General features: G+C 46.4%; 1 protein-coding gene across 1 annotated transcript; it reads right to left on the bottom strand.

Annotated features, from left to right (window-relative positions):
• Positions 1-2,388: 2,388 nt before the first annotated feature.
• On the bottom strand, positions 2,389-24,475 carry LOC115916064 (hormone-sensitive lipase-like; the record flags this gene model as incomplete). The annotated part of the gene is made up of 7 exons (XM_030969776.1): positions 24,351-24,475; positions 14,063-14,281; positions 13,916-14,006; positions 13,709-13,834; positions 11,243-11,333; positions 9,534-9,679; positions 2,389-2,574 (listed from the first exon to the last, which is right to left on the bottom strand). Coding segments are annotated over exons 1-7 (984 nt in total), but the record flags the coding sequence as incomplete, so codon positions are not given.
• Between the last annotated feature and the right edge of the window lie 14 nt (positions 24,476-24,489).

Raw genomic sequence — 24,489 nt, 5'->3', positions numbered from 1 at the left:
CTTTAAAAACGACAAAAAAATCCCACACCAAAATACTTAAAGAAACTCAAAAAACCCCACTTAAAAATAGGCAAAAAAACCCAAAAAAATTCAATTTATAAGCCAAAATAAATCCCAAATAAACCCCAAATAAATCCCCCCAAATAATCCAGAAAAATTGAAAAATCCCCCAAAAATTCCCCCAAATCCCCCCAAAAAGCCCCAAATATCCTCCCAAAAATCCTTCAAAATTCGAAAAATATCCCTAAAAAATCCGGAAACAATCCCCCAAATATAACGCCAAAATATCCCAAAAAATTCCAAAGAAATTCCCAAATAAACCCCAAATAAATCCCAAAAAATCCCCAAAAATAATCCTGAAAAATCCCCAAAAATCCCCAAAATATCCCCAAAAATTATCCTGAAAAATACCAAAAATATCCCCCAAAAAAATTCAAAAAAATTCCAAAAAGTGCTGGAAAAAATTCCTGAAAAATTCCCCAAAAATAACAAAAAAAAAAAAAATCCCAAAAAATCCTCAAAAAATCTGAAAAAAAAATTTTAAAAATTCCAACAATTTCCCAAAAAATCCTGAAAAATTCTCAAAAATTCCCCCCAAAAAAGATCAAAAAAGTCCGAAAAAATGCCCCCAAAAATCCAAAAATATTCCCCCGAAATCCTACACCGAAACGCTTCTAAAAATCCCAAAACCCCGCCAAAAAATAGGCAAAAAATTCAATTTATAAGCCAAAAAAAATCGCATTTAAATGCCGAAAAATCCCATTTAACGCCCCAAAACCCCCTCAAACCTGCTCCAAACTGCCTGAAATTTTGCGGAATGTTGAAAAAAGCTGGAAAAATTTTTAAAAATTCCCCCAAAAATTCTCAAGAAATTCCCCTAAAAATTCTCAAAAAAGTCCTGAAAAATCCCCAAAAAATCCCAGATAATCCCCCAAAATGCCTCCCAAAAAATCCAAAAAATTCCTCCAAAATCCTACACCGAAACGCTTCTAAAAATCCCAAAACCCCGCCAAAAAATAAGCAAAAAACGGCAAAAAAATTCAATTTATAAGCCAAAAAAAATCGCATTTAAAAGCCGAAAAATCCCATTGAAACGCCCAAAACTGCCGGAAATCTCCCCCAAACTTCCTGAAATTTTGCGGAATGTTCCAGAATGTTCCAGAACTCTCACCTGTCCCTCTCTCAGGTGGTAGGAGAGCAGCAGGTGGGCCCCGGGGGCGATGGTGCCGTTCGGGAGGGCCCAAAAACCCCGACGGTTCCATTGGAACCACAAACAATTCCCAAATAAATCCCCCAAAAATCCCAAATAAACCCCCAAATAAATCCCCCAAAATAATCCAGAAAAAAAAAAAAAAATCCCCCCAAAAATTCCCCAAAATCCCCCCAAAAAAGCCCCAAATATCCTCCAAAAAATCCTTCAAAATTCGAAAAATATCCCCAAAAGTCCTGAAACAATCGCCCAAATATAACGCCAAAAAATCCCGAAAAATTCCAAAGAAATTCCCAAAAATTCCCCAAAAAAATCCTGAAAAAAATCCCCTAAAATTCCCCAACAGATCTTGAAAAAATCCCTCCAAAATCCTCCAAAAATCCTGAAAAAATTAAAAAAAAAACCCAAAAAAATAAAAAAATCCCAGAAAAATCCCCAAAAATTCTAAAAAAATTTCCCCAAAAATCCCCAAGAAATTAAAAATAAAAATCCTGAAAATCTGACTTGAAAATACTTTAAAAACCCTGCAAAACCCCACCGAAAATAGGGAAAAAATTCAATTTATACCCCTAAAAATCCCATTTAATGCCCCAAAACCCCGTCAAACCTGCTCCAGACTTCCCGAAATTTTGCAGAATCCCCCAAAAATAGCGCAAAAAAATCTTGAATAATTCCAAAAAATCTCCCAAAATTGCCCAAAAAAATCAAAACAAATTCCTGAAAAATTCCCAAAAAATCCCAGAAAAAAAAATCCCAAGAAAATAAAAAAAAAAACTGAGAAAATTCCCCCCAAAAAATCCCAAAAAATTCCCCAAAATTCCTGTAAAACTCAAAAAAAATTCACACAAATTCAAAAAATTTTCCAAAAAAATCCCTCAAAAATTCCCAAAAAATCCTGAAAAAATCCCCAGAAATGCCAAAAAAGCCAAAAAAACCCCCAACATTCCTGAAAAATAAAACCCCCCACCAAAAAAAATCCCCCAAAAAATAAAAAAAGAAAATCCCTAAAAACCCAATGCCAAAACACCGAAGGAAACCCAAAAACCCCCACCAAAAATAGGCAAAAAAAATTCAATTTATAAGCCAAAAAAAGTCGCATTTAAACGCCGAAAAATCCCATTGAAACCCCTAAAACTGCCGGAAATTTTGCGGAATGTTCCAGAAGGTTCCAGCCTCACCTGTCCCTCGCGGAGGTGGTAGGAGAGCAGGCGCAGGTGCAGCGGGGCGGGGCCCAGGTGGGCGCCGGGCGGCGCGATGGTGACGCTGCGCGTCGGGTCCTGCGCCAGGGGCAGCTCCAGCGGCTCGGGGGGCACGGCCAGCGCCCGGCACAGCCCCACCTGCACGGCCGTCAGCGACGCCACCGACTGCGCAACGGGACACAGAAGGGAGTTAGGAGCCTCGACATCCGGAATTGTGAAAAAAATCCCGAAAGATGAAAAAGCCCAAAAATGGTGAAAAAAGCCCAAAACCAGTGTGAAAAAGCCCAAAAAATGGTGAAAAAAGCCCAAAAAACCAGTGAGAAAAAACCCCCAAAAAATGGTGAAAAAACCCCCAAAAATGGTGAAAAAAACCCCAAAAACCAGTGAGAAAAAACCCCAAAAACTGGTGAAAAAAAACCCCAAGAAACGATGAAAAAAACCACAAAAAGGAAAAATGGGAAAACCAAAAAGTGGTGAAAAAACCCCAAAACCCATCGCAAAATGCCTCGAAACCCATTGGAAAAGAGCTCAAGACTCATAAAATTCCCCCCAAAAAAGGGATTTAGGATCCTAAAAATGCCAAAAAAAGTCCAAAAAAATCCCAAAGATTTTTGACCAAAAATTCCCAAAATTCCGAGGGCTCGGCACAGCCCCACCTGCACGGCCGTCAGCGACGCCACCGACTGCGCAACGGGACACAGAAGGGAGTTAGGAGCCTCGACATCGGGAATTGTGAAAAAAATCCCGAAGATGCTACGAAAAAAGGTGAAGAAACGGTGAAAAAACCCCCCAAAAAATGGTGAAAAAAGCCCAAAAAATGGTGAAAACCCAAAACCAGTGAAAAAACCCCAAAAACCGGTGAAAAAAACCCAAAAATGGTGGAAAAACCCCAAAAACCAGTGAGAAAAAACCCCAAAAACCTGTGGAAAAACCCCCAAAAATGGTGAAAAAACCCCAAAAACCAGTGAGAAAAAACCCCAAAAACCAGTGAGAAAAAACCCCAAAAAAGAAAAAACCCCCAAAACCGGTGAAAAAACCCCAAAAAATAGCCCAAAAAAAACCCCCAAAAATGGGATACCCCAAAAATGAAAAACCCCAAACCCACCGGTGGAAAATGCCAAAGGTGAGACCCCAAAACCGGAGAAAACCCATTGAGAAAAAGCTCAAGACTCCTAAAATTCCCCAAAAAGGATTTAGGATCCTAAAAACCACCAAAAATTTTTCAAAAAATCCCGAAGATTCTATGGAAAAAGGTGAAGACGGTGAAAAACCCCAAAAATGGTGAAAAAAAACCCAAAAACCAGTGAAAAAACCCCCAAAAATGGTGAAAAACCCCCAAAAATGGTGGAAAAAACCCCAAAAATGGGAAAAAAAATGACCCAAACCCATCGCAAAATGCCTCGAAACCCATTGGAAAAGAGCTCAAGACCCCTAAAATTCCCCCCAAAAAAGGGATTTAGGATCCTAAAAATGCCAAAAAAAGTCCAAAAAAATCCCAAAGATTTTTGAGCAAAAATTCCCAAAATTCCGAGGGCTCGGCACAGGCTGCACGGCGCCAGCAGCCACACCGCGCAGCGTCAGAAGCGCCGACATCGAATTTGAAAACGAGCGCCAGAAAAAGGGAAACAAAAAGGGAAAAAGCAAAAATGGTGAAAAAGCCAAAAACCAGTGAGAAAACCCAAAACCGTGAATTGTGAAAAAAACCCAAAAATTGAAAAAACCCCAAAACCGTGAGAAAAAAAGGTGAAAAACAAAAACGGTGAAAAAAACCCCAAAAATGGTGAAAAAACCCAAAAACCAGTGAGAAAAAACCCAACCGGAAAAGCCCAAAATGGTGGAAAACCCAAAAATGGTGGAAAAACCCCAAAACCAGTGAAAAAACCCCAAAAACCTGTGGAAAAACCCCCAAAAAGGGAAAGAAAAACCCCAAAAACCAGTGAGAAAAAACCCCAAAAACCAGTGAAAAAGGGAAAAAACCCCAAAAACCAGTGAGAAAAAACCCCCAAAACCGGTGAAAAAACCCCCCAAAATGGTGAAAAAACCCCCAAAAATGGGATAAAACCAAAAATGAAAAACCCAAAAATGGTGAAAAAACCCAATGGACAAAATGACCCTCGCGCAAACCCATTGGAAAAGAGCTCAAGACTCCTAAAATTCCCCAAAAAAGGATTTAGGATCCTAAAAATCGGGAATTTTTCAAAAAATCCCGAAGATTCTATGAAAAAAGGTGAAGAAACGGTGAAAAAACCCCAAAAAGTGGTGAAAAAACCCCAAAAAATGGCGAAGAAATGACCCAAACCCATCGCAAAATGCCTCGAAACCCATTGGAAAAGAGCTCAAAACCCTAAAATTCCCCCCAAAAAAGGGATTTAGGATCCTAAAAATGCCAAAAAAAGTCCAAAAAAATCCCAAAGATTTTTGAGCAAAAATTCCCAAAATTCCGAGGGCTCGGCACAGCCCCACCTGCACGGCCGTCAGCGACGCCACCGAGCGCACGGGACACAGAAGGGAAAGGTGAAGAATTGCGAAAGCGTGAAAAAAGGTGAAAAAATGGTGAAAAAACGCCCAAAAAATGGTGAAAAAAGCCCAAAAAACCAGTGAGAAAAAACCCCCAAAACCGGTGAAAAAAACCCCAACAATGGTGAAAAAAACCCCAAAAAATGGTGAAAAAACCCCAAAAACCAGGGGAAAAATCCCCAAAAATGGTGAAAAAAGCCCAAAAATGGTGGAAAACCCCCAAAAATGGTGAAAAAAACCCCAAAAACCAGTGAGAAAAAACCCCAAAAACCGGTGAAAAAAACCCCAAAAAACGGTGAAAAACCCCCAAAAATGGTGAAAAAACCCCAAAAACCAGTGAGAAAAACCCCAAAAACCAGTGAGAAAAAACCCCAAAAACCAGTGAGAAAAAACCCCAAAAACCAGTGAGAAAAACCCCCAAAATGGTGAAAAAAACCCCAAAAATGGTGAAAAAAACCCCAAAAACCAGTGAGAAAAAACCCCAAAAACCAGTGAGAAAAAACCCCCAAAACCAGTGGAAAAAACCCCCAAAATGGTGAAAAAAACCACCAAAAAATGGGATAAAAATGACCCAAACCCATCGCAAAATGCCTCGAAACCCATTGGAAAAGAGCTCAAGACTCCTAAAATTCCCCAAAAAAGGATTTAGGATCCTAAAAATCGGGAATTTTTCAAAAAATCCCGAAGATTCTATGAAAAAAGGTGAAGAAACGGTGAAAAAACCCCAAAAAGTGGTGAAAAAAACCCCAAAAAATGGCGAAGAAATGACCCAAACCCATCGCAAAATGCCTCGAAACCCATTGGAAAAGAGCTCAAAACCCCTAAAATTCCCCCCAAAAAAGGGATTTAGGATCCTAAAAATGCCAAAAAAAGTCCAAAAAAATCCCAAAGATTTTTGAGCAAAAATTCCCAAAATTCCGAGGGCTCGGCACAGCCCCACCTGCACGGCCGTCAGCGACGCCACCGACTGCGCAACGGGACACAGAAGGGAGTTAGAGACATCGCGAAAAGACACCAAAGGTGAAAATGTGAAAAAAGCCCAAAAAATGGTGAAAAAGCCCAAAAATGGTGAAAAGCCCAAAACCAGTGAGAAAAAACCCCAAAACACAATGGTGAAAAAACCCCCAAAAAAAAACCCCAAAAAATGGTGAAAAAACCCCAAAAACCAGTGAGAAAAAACACCAAAAATGGTGAAAAAACCCCAAAAAATGGTGAAAAAAACCCCAAAAAATGGTGAAAAAACCCCCAAAACCAGTGAGAAAAAAACACGGCGAAAAAACCAAAATGGTGGAAAACCCCCAAAAATGGTGAAAAACCCCAAAAACCAGTGAGAAAAAACCCCAAAAACCAGTGAAAAAACCCAAAAAAAACCCCAAAAATGGTGAAAAAACCCAAAAAAAAAAAAAAAACCCCAAAACCATGGAAAAAACCCCAAAACAAGTGGAAAAAAAAGCCCAAAAATGGTGGAAAACCCCCAAAAATGGTGAAAAAACCCCAAAACCAGTGAGAAAACCCCAAAACCGTGAAAACCCAAAAACCGTTGGAAAAACCCCCAAAATGGTGAAAACCCCAAAAAAAAAACCCCAAAACCAGTGAAAAAAACCCCAAAACCAGTGAAAAAACCCCCAAAAACGGTGAAAAAATGGTGAAAAACCCCCCAAAAATGGTGAAAAGACCACCAAAAATGGAATAAAATGACCCAAACCCATCGCAAAACAAATGGAAAAGAGCTCAAGACTCCTAAAATTCCCCAAAAAGGATTTGGACAAAAAAAAAAAAAGATTCTATGAAAAAAAGGTGAAAAAGGTGAAAAAACCCCAAAAGTGGTGAAAAAACCCCAAAAAAACCCCAAACCCATCGCAAAATGAAACCCATTGGAAAAGAGCCAAACTCAAACCCCAAAAAGGGATTTAGGATCCTAAAATGCCAAAAGTCAAAAAAATCCCAAAATTAGAAAACTCCCATCAAAAACGGACACAGAATGTGAAAAAATCCCGAAGATTCTACGAAAAAAAGTGAAGAAACGGTGAAAAAACCCCCCAAAAAATGGTGAAAAAAGCCCAAAAACCAGTGAGAAAAAACCCCAAAAACCGGTGAAAAAACCCCAAAAATGGTGAGAAAACCCCCAAAAATGGTGAAAAAAACCCCAAAAAATGGTGAAAAAACCCCCAAAAAAAGTGAAAAAAACCCCAAAAACCGGTGAAAAAAACCCCCAAGAAACGATGAAAAAAACCACCAAAAAAAGGGAAAACCCAAACCCATCGCAAAATGCCTCGAAACCCATTGGAAAAGAGCTCAAGACTCCTAAAATTCCCCCAAAAAAAGGGATTTAGGATCTTAGAAATTGGAAATTTTAAAAAAATCCCGAAGATTCTATGAAAAAAGGTGAAAAAACGGTGAAAAAAGGACAAAAAATGGTGAAAAAACCCCCAAAAATGGGAAAAAAACCAACCCAAACCCATCGCAAAATGCCTCGAAACCCATTGGAAAAGAGCTCAAAACTCCTAAAATTCCCCCAAAAAAGGGATTTAGGATCCTAAAAATTGGGAATTTTGAAAAAAATCCCAAAGATTCTACGAAAAAAGGTGAAGAAACAGTGAAAAAAACCCCCAAAAATGGGCAAAAAATCGTGGGAAAACGGGCTGAAAATGCATCAAAAATCCCAAAAAAGAAAGGGATTTAGGGACCCAAAAATCCCGAAAAACTCCCCAAAAAAATCCTCAAGAAATCCCAAAGATTCCATCCCAAAAATGTGAAAAATGGTGAAAAAAACGGGCTCAAAACACCCCAAAACCAACCCAAAACCCGTTGGAAAAGAGCTCAAAACCCCCAAAAATTCCCCCAAAAAAAGGGATTTAGGATCCTAAAAATCGGGAATTTTTCAAAAAAATTTTTGGGCTTTTTGGGGTTTTTTTGGGGGAGGTTTTCATGTGGAATTTTTGGGGTTTTTTGGGGGGATTTTTTTGGGTTTTTTTGGGGGGTTTTTTGGGGTTTTGGGGTTTTTTGGGGAGAATTTTTGGGTTTTCCAGGTGGGGTTTTTGGGGTTTTTAGGGTTTTTTGGGGTTTTTAGGGTTTTTTGGGGTTTTGGGGTTTTTTGGGGGAATTTTTGGGTTTTCCAGGTGGGATTTTTGGAATTCTTAGGGGTTTTTGGGGTTTTTTTTGGGGTTTCCAGCTGCGGTTTTTGGGGTTTTTTTGTGTATTTGGGGGAATTTTGGGGTTTTTTGGGATTTTGGGGGTTTTGGGTTTTTCAGGTGGGATTTTTGGGATTAAAGGCTTTTTTGGGTTTTTGGGGGCATTTTTTTGGCTTTTGGGGGTTTTTTTGGGGTTTTTCATGTGGGATTTTTGGGTTTTTTCAGGCATTTTATTTGGGATTTTTTGGGTTTTCAGGTGGGATTTTTAGGGTTTTTGGGGATTTTAGGGTTTTTAGGGTTTTTTGGGGGGAATTTTTGGGTTTTCCAGGTGGGATTTTGGGGATTTTAGGGGTTTTTTGGGTTTTTGAGGGGTTTTGGGGGTTTTTTTGGGTTTCCAGCTGCGGTTTTTGGGGATTTTTGGGTTTTGTGTTTTTGGGGGGATTTTTTGGGTTTTTTGGGGGAGGGTTGGGTGTTTTTTGGGATTTGGGGTTTTTTGGGTTTTCCAGGTGGGATTTTGGGGATTTTTGGGGTTTTTGGGAGGGTTTTTGGGGCTTTTCTGGGGGTTTTTTTGGATTTTCAAGCGGGGTTTTTGGGGTTTTTTGGGGTCCCGAGTCATTTTTTCGGGGTTTTTTTGGGGTTCTGACCGCCAGCAGCTCGGTCTCGGTGAGGTTCCAGAAGCTTCTCCAGAAATGCCCGTCCAGGTTCTGGCTTTGGGGGATTTTTGTGGGGTTTTGGGGTTTGAAGTGGAATTTTCAAATTTTGGGTTTTTTTGGGGTTTCCAGCTGGGATTTTTGGGGTTTTTTTGTGTTTTTGGGGCGATTTTTTGGGGTTTTTTGGGGTTCTTTTTGGGCTTTCACGTGGGATTTTTTGGGGTTTTTGGGGGGATTTTTTGGGTTTCCAGCTGCGTTTCTTGGGGATTTTTGGGTTTTGTGTTTCTGGGGGGGATTTTTTGGGTTTTTTGGGGGGGGGTTTTGAGTGTTTTTTGGGATTTGGAGTTTTTTGGGTTTTCCAGGTGGGATTTTGAGGTTTTTTTGGGGTTTTTGGGGGGATTTTTTGGGGTTTTTGGGAGGGTTTTTGGGGCTTTTCTGGGGTTTTTTTTGGATTTTCAAGCGGGGTTTTTGGGGTTTTTTGGGGTCCTGAGTCAGTTTTTTGGGGTTTTTTTTGGGTTCCAGAAGCTTTTCCAGAAATGCACGTCCAGGTTCTGGCTTTGGGGGATTTTTGTGGGGTTTTGGGGTTTGAAGTGGAATTTTCAAATTTTGGGTTTTTTTGGGGTTTCCAGCTGGGATTTTTGGGGTTTTTTTGGGGTTTTGGGGGAATTTTGGGGGTTTTTTGTGTGGGGTTGGGTGTTTTCTGGGATTTGGGTTTTTTGGGGTTTTCAGGTGGGATTTCTGGGCTTTTTGGGGGGTTTTTTTTGGGTTTTCAAGCGGGATTTTTTGGGTTCTTTTCAGGTTTTTTGGGGTTTTTTGGGGTTCTGACCGCCAGCAGCTCGGTCTCGGTGAGGTTCCAGAAGCTTTTCCAGAAATGCACGTCCAGGTTCTGCGTCAGGCGCTCGAACTCGGCGCCGCGCAGCTCCGGGTCCAGCGCGAATTTCCCGCTGGTGAAAAGCGACCCGGCCGCCACCCCTGAGCGCCGAAAAACACCAAAATCAGCCCAAAATCAGCTCCAGAATCCGAAAAAACAACAAAATCCAATCGGGGACGTGCGAAAGCCCCAAAATCCACCCCCAAAAAGCCCCAAAATGCCCCCAAAATCCACCTGGGGAGACCCAAAAATCCCCAAAATCCACCCCAAAAACCCCCAAAATCCACCCCCAAAAGCCCTAAAATCCACCCCCAAAAAGCCCTAAAATCCACTTGGGGAGACCCAAAAATCCCCAAAATCCACCCCAAAAACCCCAAAATCCACCCCCAAAATGCCCCCAAAATCCACTTGGGGAGACCCAAAAATCCCCAAAATCCACCCCAAAAACCCCAAAACCCACCCCCAAAAAGCCCTAAAATCCACCCCCAAAAAGGCCTAAAATCCACTTGGGAGACCCAAAAATCCCCAAAATCCACCCCAAAAACCCCCAAAATCCACCCCCAAAAAGCCCCAAAATCCCCCTAAAATCCACCTGGGGAGACCCAAAAATCCCCAAACTCCACCCCAAAAAACCCCCCAAATCAGCCTAAAATACCCCAAAATCACCCCCAAATCGGCTGAGAGACCCCAAAAAATCCCCAAATCACCCCAGAATCCACTCCACAATCTAAAAAAACCCCAAACAACCCTAAAATCAGATCAGGAATCCCAAAAAAACCCCAAAATCGGCCCAGGGATCTAGAAAATCCCAATATCAGCTCAGAGACATCAAAAAACCCCAAAATCCACCCTAAAAGCCCCAAAATCACCCCAAAACCACCCCATACTACTCAAAATTTACCCCAAAAAACCCCCACCAAAATCCCCAAAAAATCCCCAAATTTCACTCCAAAAAACCCCAAAATCCACCCCCAAAAACCCCAAAATTCATCCAAAAAACCCCAAAATCACACTAAAATACCCCCCAAATCACCCCAAAATCAGCTCAGAGACCCCAGAAAACCCCAAAATTCAGCCCCAAAACCCCAATGAAACCCCAAAATCCCCAAAATCACCTCAAGGATCCCAAAAAAACCCAAAATCCACCTAAAAAACCCCCAAAATTTACCCAAAAAACCCCAAAATCCCCCCCAAAAATGCCCCAAATTTCACCTTTAAAAACCCCAAAATTCCCTCAAAAACCCCAAATTCACCTAAAAAACCTCAAAATTGACCCAAGACCCCTGAAATTCATCCCAAAAAACCCCAAATCCGTGAGAAATCCACCCAAAAGTCCCCAAAATTCACCCAAAACCCCCCAAATCCACCCAAAAATTCACCCCCCGAAAAAATCCCCAAATTCCCCCAAAATCCACCCCAAATTTCCCAGATTTCACTCAAAAATTCCGAAACGCCTCCAGAACTGCCCCAAAAAACCCCAAAATCGGAAAAACAAAATCCACCCAAAAACCTCCAAAAAAAGCCACGAAAATTGACCGGAAAAAACTCCAAATTTCACCCAAATTTCACCCAAATTTCACCCAAATTTCACCCAAATTTCACCCAAAATTTCCCAAATTTCCCCCAAATTCCCCAAAATTGCCCAAAGTCCCCCAGATTCTCACCGATGCCGGGGTCGCGGCTGCGGTAGTTCTCACCGAAGGACACGAGGCCGATGGCCAAAGTCTGCAGGAACGGCCGCAGCGACGGCACAAACTGCGGGACGCGGCAGCGGTCACGGCAAGGGCGACCCAACCGAGGGTCACCCCAACCGAGGGTCAACCCAACCAAGGGTCAACCAAGCCAATGGTCAACCCCACCAAGGACAACCCAACCAATGGCCAACCCAACCAAGGACAACCCAACCAATGGCCAACCCAACCAATGGCCAACCCAACCGAGGGTCAACCCAACCGAGGGTCAACCCAACCAATGGCCAACCCAACCAATGGCCAACCCAACCAATGGCCAACCCAACCAAGACCAACCCAACCAATGTCCAACCCAACTGAGGGTCAACCCAACCAAGGGCCAACCCAACCAAGGGCAACCCAACCAATGGCCAACCCAACCAAGGGCCAACCCAACCAAGGGCAACCCAACCAATGGTCAACCCAACCAATGGCCAACCCAACCAATGGCCAACCCAACCAAGGACAACCCAACCAATGGCCAACCCAACCAATGGCCAACCCAACCAAGGGCAACCCAACCGATGGCCAACCCAACCGAGGGTCAACCCAACCGAGGGTCAGCGAGGTCAATGTTGACCAACCAATGGTCAACCAAACCAAGATTGGCCAACCAATGGTCAACAAAGCCAAGACCAACCCAACCAAGGGTCAACCCAACCAATGGTCAACCAAACCAAGATTGGCCAACCAAGGGTCAACCCAACCAAGGGTCAACCCAACCGATGGCCAACCCAACCAAGACCAACCCAACCAATGTCCAACCCAACCAAGGGCCAACCCAACCAAGGGCAACCCAACCAAGGGCAACCCAACCAATGGTCAACCAAGCCAATGGCCAACCCAACCAATGGCCAACACAACCGAGGGCAACCCAACCCACGGTCAACGAGGTCAACGCTGACCAATCCATGGTCAACGAGGTGAAGACCAACCAATGGTCAACCAAGACCAACCAATGGTCAATGAGGTCAAGGTCAAGCCAATGGTCAAGAAAGATCAACGGAGTCAAGAACAACAAACCAATGGTCAATAAAACCAAGAACAACCAACCAATGGTCAACAAAGTCCAACCGAGCCAAGAGCAACCAACCAATGGTCAACGGAACCAAGACCTTCCAATCCCACCATCCCAAACCTTCCAAGAACTTCCAGAAACTCCATAAAACCACAAAAAATCCCAAAAAAATCCCAGAAGAACCCAAAAATCCTGATGTTCCTCACCTGGAAGCCCAAGCACCTCCCGCAGAAGCAGCCGTTGTGCATCGTCACCACCAATGGTCAACCAAGCCAAGAGCAACCAACCAATGGTCAATGGAGCCAAGAGCAACCAACCAATGGTCAACAAAGACCAACCAAGCCAAGAGCAACCAACCAATGGTCAATGGAGCCAAGAGCAACCAACCAATGGTCAATGAAGACCAACCAAGCCAAGAGCAACCAACCAATGGTCAATGAAGACCAACCAGTCCGAGACCAAGCAACCAACAGTCAACAAAACCAAGACCGACCAATCAATGGTCAACGGAACCAAGACCAACCAATCCCACCATCCCAAACCTTCCAAGAACTTCCAGAAACTCCATAAAACCTCAAAAAATCCCCAAAAAATCCCCCAAAATCCCAAAAAACCCCCAAAAACCCCAAAGTTCCTCCAAGGTTCCTCACCTGGAAGCCCAAGCACCTCCCGCAGAAGCAGCCGTTGTGCATCGTCACCACCAACGGTCAACCAAGCCAAGAGCAACCCACCAATGGCCAACAAACTCAACACCAACCAACCAATGGTCAATGAAGACCAATAGTACCAAGAGCAACCAACCAATGGTCAACGGAACCAAGACCAACCAATCCAACCATCCCAAACCTTCCAAGAACTTCCAGAAACTCCATAAAACCTCAAAAAATCCCCAAAAAGTCCCAAGAAACCCCAAAAAATCCCAAGAAACCCCAAAAGAACCCAGAAGAACCCAAGAATCCTGATGTTCCTCACCTGGAAGCCCAAGCACTCCCATAGAAGCATGGTCAACCATCCCAAACCTTCCAAGAACTTCCAGAAGCTCCATAAAACCTCAAAAAATCCCCAAAAAACCCCAAAAAAACCCCCAAAAACCCCAAAGTTCCTCCAAGGTTCCTCACCTGGAAGCCCAAGCACCTCCCGTAGAAGCAGCCGTTGTGCATCGTCACCACCAATGGTCAACCAAGCCAAGAGCAACCAACCAATGGTCAATGAAGACCATCCAATCCAAGACCAAGCAACCAATGGTCAATGGAACCAAGACCAACCAATCCCACCATCCCAAACCTTCCAAGAACTTCCAGAAACTCCATAAAACCTCAAAAATCCCCAAAAAACCCCCAAAAAAACCCCAAAAACCCCAAAGTTCCTCTGATGTTCCTCACCTGGAAGCCCAAGCACCTCCCGTAGAAGCAGCCGTTGTGCATCGTGCTGTACTCCCGCAGCACCACCTCGCTGATGCCTTCCTCCTCCTCCTCCTCCTCCTCCTCCTCCTCCTCCTCCTCCTCGTCCTCCTCCTTGTCCAGCTCCTTCCTCACCTTCTGCCCGTCGGGGAAGAGGCACCCAGGCTCGGAGAGCTCGGCCATCCTCACAGCCAGCACGGCCAAGGCGCGCAGCTGCCCCAGCGCCGCCGCCACGGCCTCCAGCTCGGCGGCGTTGGCGCCGGCGCGGAAGAAGAGGCTCCTGCGGTGCGCGCGCCGCGTCGCGCCGACGGCGCTGGCTCAGCGCGCTCAGAGCACAGCCGCAGCACCTCCAGCAGGCTCCGGTAGCCGTTGCCCGGCGTCGACGGGTCCAGGTCGAAGTTGGGGGCGATTTGGCTCAGGTGGGACAGGGCGGGGCCAAGATGGCGGCCGTGGCGGAGCAGGGCGGAGAAAGCGTCGGCGAAACGGCGCGAGGTGCCGGAAACGGCGCCGGGAACGGAACCGGGAACGGAACCGGGAACGGAACCGGGAACGGAACTGGAAGGGAACTGGGGAACGGGAACGAACGGAACGGGAACGGAACCGGGAACGGAACCGGGAACGGAACCGGGAACGGAACCGGGAACGGAACCGGGAACGACACCGGGAACGGGGAATTGGGGGAATTGGGGGAATTGGCCGGGGGAGGGGAGAAGAAGTTGAGGTTGTCCCTGGCCAAGAGTTGGAGGGATTGGAGGAGGTCCATGGTGGGGATTGGGATGGACTGGTTTGGACTGGTTTGTACTGGGAGGGACTGGGAAGGGTAAAAAGGGAGTTTGGGGTTACTGGTTTATACTGGGAGGGACTGGGAGGGACTGGGAGGGGTAAAAAGGGAGTTTGGGGTTACTGGTTTGTACTGGTTTGTACTGGTTTGTACTGGGAGGGACTGGGATAAACTGGGATGGACTGGTTTATACTGGGAGAGGATTGGGAGGGGTAAAAAGGGGGTTTGGGGTTACTGGTTTGTACTGGTTTGTACTGGGAGGGGATTGGGAGGGAGTTTGGGGTTACTGGTTTGTACTGGGAGGGGACTGGGATAAACTGGGAGGGACTGGGAGGGAACTGGGAGGGGTAAAAAGGAGATTTGGGGTTACTGGTTTGTACTGGTTTGTACTGGGAGGGACTGGGAAGGGTAAAAAGGGAGTTTGGGGTTACTGGTTTGTACTGGGAGGGGACTGGGATAAACTGGGATGGACTGGTTTATACTGGGAGAGGATTGGGAGGGGTAAAAAGGGAGTTTTGGGTTACTGGTTTGTACTGGTTTGTACTGGGAGGGACTGGTAGGGGACTGGGGATACTGGGAAGGAACTGGGATAAACTGGGAGGGACTGGGAGAGGATTGGGAGGGGTAAAAAGGGGAATTTGGGGTTACTGGTTTGTACTGGTTTGGGGTTTGGGGTTACTGGTTTATACTGGGAAGGGATTGGGAAGGAGTTTGGGGTTACTGGGTTATACTGGTTTGTACTGGGAGGGGATTGGGATAAACTGGGAGGGACTGGGAGGGGGTTCGGGGTTACTGGTTTATACTGGGATGAACTGGGAGGGTCCGGGGGGTCCTGGGGGTCCCAAACTGGTCCAAACTGGTCCGAACTGGGATGGTCCTCGATGTCCACAGGGATGAACTGGGATGAACTGGAATGAACTGGGATGAACTGGGAGGGTCCTCAGAGGTTACTGGTCCAAACTGGTCCAAACTGGTCCAAACTGGGATGAACTGGGAGGCTCCGAGCCAGTCCTGGGGGGGTCCTGGAAGGTCCAAACTGGTTCAAACTGGTCCTGGGGTGGTTCCAAACTGGTCCTGGGGGGGGTTCCAAACTGGTTCAAACTGGTCCAAACTGGTTCAAACTGGTCCTGGGGGTTCCAAACTGGTTCAAACTGGTCCAAACCGGTCCTGGAAGGTCCAAACTGGTCCAAACCGGTCCTGGAAGGTCCAAACTGGCTGGAACTGGTCCAAACTGGTCCTGGGGGGTTCCCAAACTGGTTCAAACCGGTCCTGGGGTGGTCCTGGAAGGTCCAAACTGGTTCTGGGGGGGTCCAAACTGGTCCTGAAACCGGTCCAAACTGGTTCAAACCGGTCCTGGAGGGGTCCAAACGGGTTCAAACTGGTCCTGGGCAGGTCCTGGAAGGTCCAAACTGGTTGGAACTGGTCCAAACTGGTCCTGGGCAGGTCCTGGAAGGTCCAAACTGGTCCAAACTGGTCCAAACTGGTCCTGGGGGGTTCCAAACCGGTCCAAACTGGTCCTGGGGGGGTCCTGGAAGGTCCAAACTGGTCGGAACTGGTCGGAACTGGGAGCTCCGGGTCCCTCCGGGCTGAGCAGCCCCGAGCTGGGGGTGGGGGAGGGGCGGGGGGAGGGGGGAGGGGCGGGGCCGGGCCCCTCCCCCACCCTGGGGAACGGCCGGGGGGGGGAAGGGGAGGGGATGAGAAACGGCCCCAAAATTCCCAAAAAAAAGCAAAAAAAAAAATCACAAAAAATCCCCCAAAATCCTTTCAAAAATCCTTAAAAAAAAACCCCAAAAATCCCCTCAAAAATATCCCAAAATTGCCCAAAATGCCCCCAAAATCCCCCCAAAAATCCTTTAAAAAACCCCAAAATTCCCCCAAAAATATCCCAAAAGCGCCCCAAAATCCCCAAAATCCCCCCAAAATATCCCCAAATCCCAAACACCCCCCCAAAAATATCCCAAAAATCCTAAAACTCCCCAAAAATCCCCCAAAAATCCTGGAAAAAAAACCCCAAAATCCCCCCAAAAATATCCCAAAATCCTTCAAAAAACCCCAAAAATCCCCCCAAAAATCCCCAAAAAAAAAATCCCCAAATTGCCCAAAATCGCCCCAAAATCCCCCAAAAATCCCCCCCAAAATATCCCAAAATCCCAAACACCCCCCCCCAAAAAAACCCCAAAAATCCCCCAAAAATCCTGGGAAAAAACCCTCCAAATCCCCCCAAAATAACCCAAAATTGCCCAAAATCCCCCCCAAAATCCTTTAAAAAACCCCAAAAATCCCCCCAAAAATCCTTTAAAAAGCCCCAAAAATGCCCCCAAAAATCCCAAAATTGCACAAATATCCCCCAAAATCCCGTCAGAACCCCCTCAAAAATAAAAAAAACCCAAATCCCCCAAAAATCCCAAATATCCCCCCCCCAAAAAAAACCCAAAAAATCCCAAAATTCCTCAAAATCTCCCCAAAATCCCCCCCAAAATCCTTAAAAAAACACCAAAAAATATCCCCAAAAAACCCCCAAATTGCCCAAAATATCCCAAAATTCCTCAAAATCCCCCCAAAAATCCTGAAAACCCCTCAAAAACCCCCCAAAAATCCCCCAAAATTCCCAAAATCCCCCAAAAACCCCAAAAATCCCCCCAAAATCCCCCAAAAACCCAACTAAAAAACCCCCAAACTCCCCCCAAAAATCCCCCCCCAAAATCCCCAAAAAACCCCAAAAATCCCCCCAAAAATCCCCAAAACCCCCAAAAATCCCCCAAAAATCCCAAAAACTCAAAATCCCCTAAAAAATCCCAAACCCCCCAAAATCCCTTCAAAAACCCAAAAATCCCCCAAAAACCCCAAAAAGCCCCCCCCAAAAACCCCCAAAATCCCAAAAAATCTCCCCAAAATTGCCCCAAAAATCGCCCCCAAAATTCCCCAAAAATCCTTTAAAACCCCCAAAAATCCCCAAAAAATCCCAAAATTGCCCCAAATCCCCCCAAAATCCCCTCAAAATATCCCAAAATCCCAAACCCCCCCCCAAAAAAACCCCCAAAAATCCCCCCCAAAAAACCCACCCAAAAATCCCAAAATTGCCCCAAAAATCTCCCCCAAAATCCCCCAAAAATCCTTCAAAAACCCCAAAATCCCCCCCAAAAAATCCCAAAATTCCTCAAAATTCCCCCAAAAATCCCCAAAAAATCCTTCAAAAAACCCCAAAAATCCCCCCCAAAAAATCCCAAAATTCCTCAAAATCCCCCCAAAAATCCCCAGGCCAAAAATTCCCCCCAAAATTGCCCCAAAAATCGCCCCCAAAATTCCCCAAAAATCCTTTAAAAAACCCCAAAAATCGCCCCGAAAAATCCCAAAATTGCCCCAAATCCCCCCCAAATGCCCCAATTCCCCTCCCCCAGCCCAAGATCGTTCTGGGGGTGGGGGAGGGGCTCGGGGGGGGTTGGAATTTTCGGGGGGTCCCAGGAGGGGAAATAAAAATTTGGGCAAAAACCCAAAAATTTGGGGAATTTGGGGCCAGAGGGGAACGGGGGGTGGGGGGGGGCGGGGGGGGGAGGGGGGGGAGGGAACCGGGGGGGGGAAATTTGGGGAAATTTGGGGAATTTTGGGATTTTTTGGGGGTTTTTGGGGGATTTTTGGGGGGGATTTTGGGGGGGATATTTTGGGGAGTTTTTGGGATTTTTGTGGGGGATTTGAGGGGAATTTTTGGGGATTTTTTTGGGGATTTTTTGATTTTGGGGGTTTTTTGGGGGATTTTGGGGGTTTTGGGGGATTTTGGGGATTTTGGGGGGGGGATTTTTTGGGGATTTTGGGGGATTTTTTTTGGGGATTTTGGGGTTTTTGGGGATTTTTGGGGGGATTTTTGGGGATTTTTGGGGAGGGGGGGGGGGTTTTGGGGGATTTTTGGGGATTTTTGGGGATTTTTTTGGGGGTTTTTTGGGGATTTTTTGGATTTTTGGGGGATTTTGGGGGGATTTTGGGGATTTTTGGGGAATTTTTGGGGATTTTTTTGGGGATTTTTGGGGATTGTTTTTGGGGGATTTTGGGATTTTTTTGGGGATTTTTGGGGATTTTTTTTGGGGGATTTTTTTGGGGAGTGGGGGGGGGGATTTTTGGGGATTTTTTGGGGGATTTTTGGGGGGAGTTTTTGGGGGTTTTGGGGATTTTTGGGGATTTTGGGGGATTTTTGGGGATTTTTGGGGTGGGGGAGGGGGGGGGGGGGGCAAAGGGAACCGGGGCAGGGGGGGGGGGGGAAATTTGGGGAATTTTGGGGGGGGATTTTTTTGGGGATTTTGGGGTTTTGGGGGGATTTGGGTGGGATTGTGGGGGATTTTGGGGGGGATTTTGGGGGATTTTTGGGGTTTTTGGGGCGGGATTTTGGGGTGGGGGATTTTTTTTGGGGGATTTGGGGGGATTTTTGGGGATTTTTGGGATTTTTGGGGGGGTTTTTGGGGATTTTGGGGATTTTTGGGATTTTGGGGATTTTTGGGGGATTTTTGGGGGGGATTTTTGGGGGGATTTTTGGGGATTTTTTGGGGGATTTTTGGGGATTTTTGGAGTGGGGTTTGGGGATTTTTGGGGATTTTTTTTGGGGGATTTTTGGGGGGATTTTTGGGATTTTGGGGGATTTTTGGGGGATTTTTGGGGATTTTCAGGGAGTTTTTGGGGGATTTTGGGGGATTTTTTGGGGTTTTTTTGGGGTTTTTGGGGGGAATTTTGGGGATTTTTGGGGGGGTTTCTCGGGGATTTTTTGGGGATTTTTTGGGGGATTTTGGGGGGGGGGGAGGGGGCGGGGGGGGCAAAGGGAACCGGGGCAGGGGACGGGGGGAGGGGAAATTTGGGGGGGAATTTTGGGGATTTTTGGGGATTTTTGGGGGTTTTTGGGGATTTTTTTGGGATTTTTTGGGGGATTTTGGGGGGATTTTGGGGATTTTTGGGGGGATTTTGGGGGAGTTTTGGGGGGGGGAATTTTTGGGGTTTTTGGGGGATTTTTGGGATTTTGGGGGGATTTTGTTTTTGGGGGTTTTTTGGGGGATTTTTGGGGGTTTTTTTGGGATTTTCAGGGTTTTTTGGGGGAATTTTGGGGATTTTTGGGGGGGGATTTTTGGGGGGATTTTTTGGGGATTTTGGGGGGATTTTTTGGGATTTTTTGGGGATTTTTGGGGATTTTGGGGGGATTTTTGGGGGGATTTTGGGGGGGGATTTTTGGGATTTTTGGGGTTTTTTTTTGAGATTTTTGGGATTTTGGGGGATTTTTGGGGGGATTTTTGGGATTTTTGGGGGATTTTTGGGGGTTTTTTTTTGGGGGATTTTTGGGGTTTTTTGGGATTTTCAGGGTTTTTTTGGGGGGAATTTTGGGGGTTTTTGGGGGGATTTCTCGGGGATTTTTGGGGATTTTTGGGGATTTTTTGGGATTTTTTTTTGGGGATTTTTGGGGGATTTTTTGTTTTTTGGGGGATTTGGGGGATTTTTGGGGGATTTTTGGGGGATTTTGGGGGGGATTTTTTGGGGATTTTTTTGGGGATTTTTGGGATTTTTGGGGGATTTTGGGGGGGTTTTTGGGGGATTTTTGGGGGGGGGGGGGGGGGGGGGGATGGGATTTTTTTTGGGGGATTTTTGGGGATTTTGGGATTTTTTGGAGTTTTTTGGGGGTTTTGAGGGATTTTTTTTTTGGGGATTTTTGGGGGGATTTTGGGGGGGGGGATTTTTGGGGATTTTTTGGGATTTTTGGGGGAATTTTTTGGGGGGATTTTTTGGGGATTTTGGGGGGATTTTTTTGGGGATTTTTTGGGAATTTTTGATGGGGATTTGGAGATTTTTGGGGATTTTTGGGTTTTTTTGGGGGGATTTTTTGTGGATTTTTGGGATTTTGGGGGGATTTTGGGGGATTCTTTGGGATTTTTAGGGATTTTTTGGGGTGTTTTGTGGGGGATTTTGGGGGGTTTTTTGGGGGATTTTTGGGGGTTTTTTGGGGGTTTTTTGGGGATTTTTTGGGGGGATTTTTTTGGGATTTTTTGGGGATTTTTGGGGGGGATTTTTTGGGGATTTTTGGGGATTTTTTGGGGATTTTTTTAGGGGGATTTTGGGGGATTTTTGGGGGATTTTTGGGGGGATTTTTTGGGGATTTTGGGGGGGGGGGGGGGGGGATTTTTGGGGGGATTTTGGGGGATTTTGGGGGATTTTTTGGGATTTTTTGGGGATTTTTGGGGGGTTTGGGGGATTTTTGGGGATGGGGATTTTTGGGGATTTTTGGGGGGTTTTTTGGGATTTTGGGGGGATTTTTTGGGATTTTTGGGAATTTTTTGAGGATTTTTGGGGGATTTTGGGGGGATTTTTGGGATTTTTGGAGTTTTTTGGGGGTTTTGGGGGAATTTTGGGGGGATTTTTGGGGGGATTTTGGGGGATTTTTGGGTTTTTTTGGGGGGGGTGGGGGGGATTTGGGGGGGGATTTTTGGGGATTTTGTGGGGGATTTGGAGATTTTGTGGGGATTTTGTTTTTGGGGTTTTTGAGGGGGGGATTTTTGGGATTTTGGGGGATTTTTTTTTTGGGGGATTTTTTTGGGATTTTTAGGGGATTTTGGGGGATTTTTTGGGATTTTTGGGGGGATTTTTGGGGTTTTTTGGGGATTTTTGGGGTTTTTGGGATTTTCAGGGTTTTTTTGGGGGAATTTTGGGGATTTTTGGGGGGATTTTTTGGGGGGGATTTTTTTTTGGGGATTTTTTAGGGGGGGGATTTTTGGGGGATTTTTGGGGATTTTTGGGGATTTTTTGGGGATTTTTTGGGGGGATTTGGGGGATTTTTGGGGGGATTTTTGGGGGTTTTTTTGGGGATTTTTGGGGTGGGGGGGGGGGGGGGGGGCAAAGGGAACCGGGGCAGGGGACGGGGGGGGGGGGAAATTGGGGGGAATTTTGGGGATTTGGGGGGTTTTTGGGGATTTTGGGGGAATTTTTGGGGGATGTTGGGGATTTTTGGGGAGTTTTTGGGGGTTTTTGGGGGATATTTTGGGGATTTTTGGGGATTTTTGGGGATTTTTTGGGATATTTTGGGGATTTTTTGGGGGAATTTTTGGGGGATTTTGGGGGGATTTTTGATGGGGTTTTGGGGATTTTGGGGATTTTTTGGGATTTTTTTGGGGAATTTTTGGGGGGATTTTTGGGGAATTTTTTGGGGATTTTGGTTTTGGGATTTTTGGGGATTTTTGGGGGGGGGGGATTTTTGGGGATTTTTTGGGGGATTTTTTTGGGATTTTGGGTTGGGGGATTTTTAGGGATTTTTTTGGGATTTTTGGGGGATTTTTTGGGGATTTTTGGGGGGGGATTTTGGGTTTTTGGGGGAATTTTTGGGGGATTTTTTTGTAGGGGTTTTTGGGGGATTTTTGGGGGGGATTTTTGGGGTTTTTGGGGATTTTTGGGGATTTTTTGGGGTTTTTTGGGGTTTTTAGGGTGGGGGTTTGTGGGGGGGGGGGGGGGGGGGGGGGGGGGGGGGGGGGGGGGGGGGGGGGGGGGGGGGAATTTTGGGATTTTTTGGGGATTTTTTTTTTTATTTGGGATTTTTACCTTTGGGAATTTGGGGATTTTGGGGGGATTTTTTGGGGGGGAATTTGGGGATTTTTTGGTGGTTTTTTGCAATTTTTTTGGGGATTTCTGGGGGGATTTTTTTATTTTTAAGGCATTTGGGGGGATTCATTGGATTTTGGGTTTTTTTACCTTTTGGGGGCGATTTGGGGGTTTTGGGGGGATTTTAGGGGATTTTTGGGGGATTTTTTCCGATTTTTGGGGGGATTTTGGGGGAGCTTTTGCAATTTTTGGGGCAATTTTTGGGAATTTGAGGAATTTTAGGAAATTTTTGGGGGCCGATTTTAGGGAATTTATCGAGATTTTTTGGGCAAATTTGGGATTTTTGGGGAATTTTGGGGGGCGATTTTGGAGATTTTTGAAAGTTTAGGGAAACTTCGGGGACTTCCAGGAGGATTCGGGGAATTCTGGGAGATTTTTAGGGAATTCAGGAGAATTTCAGGTCAATTTCTCTCCATTCTTTCCATTTTTTGCCTTTTGGCCGCATTTTTTGCCCAATTTTGTGGCTTTTTGCTCCATTTTCCATCATTTCCTCACTTTCCCCCACTTTTTATCAATTTCAATTCCATTTTTTGCCCCCTTTTTTTACCGTTTGTTCTCATTTCACGCCAGATTTTGTCAATTTGGAGTCAATTTTCCTCAATTTCTATGAATTTTAATCAATTTGGATCAATTTGGGGTCGATTTTGATCAATCTGGGGTCGATTTTGGTCAAATTTTCGGCAATTTTGGGGGAATTTTTTTCCCTTTCCGCCCCCCCCCCTCTCCCTCCCCTCCCCTCCCCCCGCCTCTTTCCCCTCCCCCACCCCAAATTTCGGGGCCCCCCCCGGGGGCGCTCCCACCTGTGGCTCCCCCGCCCCGCCACTTCCGCACACGTGACTCGGCATCGACCAATCAGCGCTCTCCTCCTCCGCAGGGGTGACCCCTTTTGACCAATCAGCGCCCGGGGATTCCCCGCCCACGTGATATAAATTGACCAATCACATGAGACTCTCCATGGCGCGTCGCCATGGCAACGCGGCCTAGAAGGCTTCAAAATCGAGGCTAATAATGTCGCCAAAATGTCCCCAAAAATGACAAAAAAAGTCCCCAAAGCGCCACAAAATCGCCCCAACTGACGCAAAACGGCTCCTAAATCCCTCACGCGCCAAAAATTATCGCGAGCTGCTAAAAAAATCGCCCAAAAATGCCCCAAAATGGTGCAAAATGACCAACATGGACCAAAATGGCGGCAGATGTCCCCAGATGTCCCCAAGTTGTTGCCAGGGATGGTCTGGCGTGTCCTGGTGTCCTCAAGGCCACCCTGGTGTCCCCAAAGTGTCCCCAGGGCCACCCCCGGGTTGTCCCCATGTCCCCAAGTCCCTCCCAGTGTCCCCAGCCGTGTCCCTGAACATGTCCCAGTGTCCCCAAGGGTGTCTCAGTGTCCCAAGGTTGTCCCCAAAGTGTCCCCAAGGCCATCCCAGTGTCCCCAGAGGTGTCCCCGTGTCCCCAGCTCTGTCCCTGTGTCCGTCCCAGTGTCCCCAGCCGTGTCCCGGTGTCCCCAGGGATGTCCCCATGTGCCTCTCGGTGTCCCCAAGGGCATTCCAGTGTCCCCAAAATGTCCCCAGAGTGTCCCCAAGGGTATCTCAGTGTCCCCAAAGTGTCCCCAAGGCCACCCTGGTGTCCCCAAGGCCATCCCAGTGTCCCCAAAGTGTCTCCAAAGTGTCCCCAAAGTGTCCCCAAGGCCATCCTGGTGTCCCCAAAGTGTCCCTACGTTACTTCTGGTGTCCCCAAAGTGTCCCCAAGGCCACCCTGGTGTCCCCAGAGTGTCCCCAAGTCCCCAAAGTGTCCCCAAGTCCCTCCTGGTGTCCCCAAAGTGTCGCCAAAGTGTCCCCAGGAGTGTCCCCAAGGCCATCCCAGTGTCCCCAAAGTGTCTCCAAAGTGTCCCCAAAGTGTCCCCAAGGCCATCCCAGTGTCCCCAAAGTGTCCCCAAGTCCCTCCCGTTGTCCCCACAGCGTCCCCAGGGCCGCCCCTGCCCCGTTCCCGGCTCCAATTTTCGCTTTTTTCCAGCGAATTCTCCCCAAATTTTCCCGCCAATTTTCTCCTTTTTCCCCTCCAAACCCCCCAATTTTCCCGCCAAATTCCCGTTTGGTTTTTTGGTTTTTTTTTTTCCTTTTTTCCCGCCAACTTCCCCGAATTCCCGGGTTTTCCCAGCAATGGGCGTGGCCTAAACCATCAATGGGCGGGACCTAAACCATCAATGGGCGGGACCTAAACATCAATGGGCGTGACCTAACATCAATGGGCGTGGCCCAAAACCCAAAGGGCGTGACCAACAGCACAAGAGGCGCGACCACAGCCGAGTGGGCGTGGCCACAGCGGAGTGGGCGTGACCGCAGCCGTGTGGGCGTGGCCATCGGGGAAATGGGCG

Source organism: Camarhynchus parvulus, unplaced genomic scaffold (genome assembly GCF_901933205.1).
Source record: "Camarhynchus parvulus unplaced genomic scaffold, STF_HiC, whole genome shotgun sequence".
NCBI classification, from domain to species: domain Eukaryota; kingdom Metazoa; phylum Chordata; class Aves; order Passeriformes; family Thraupidae; genus Camarhynchus; species Camarhynchus parvulus.
The sequence above is the reverse complement of the archived record's forward strand: the minus strand, read 5'-3'. Positions and strand labels throughout refer to the sequence as shown.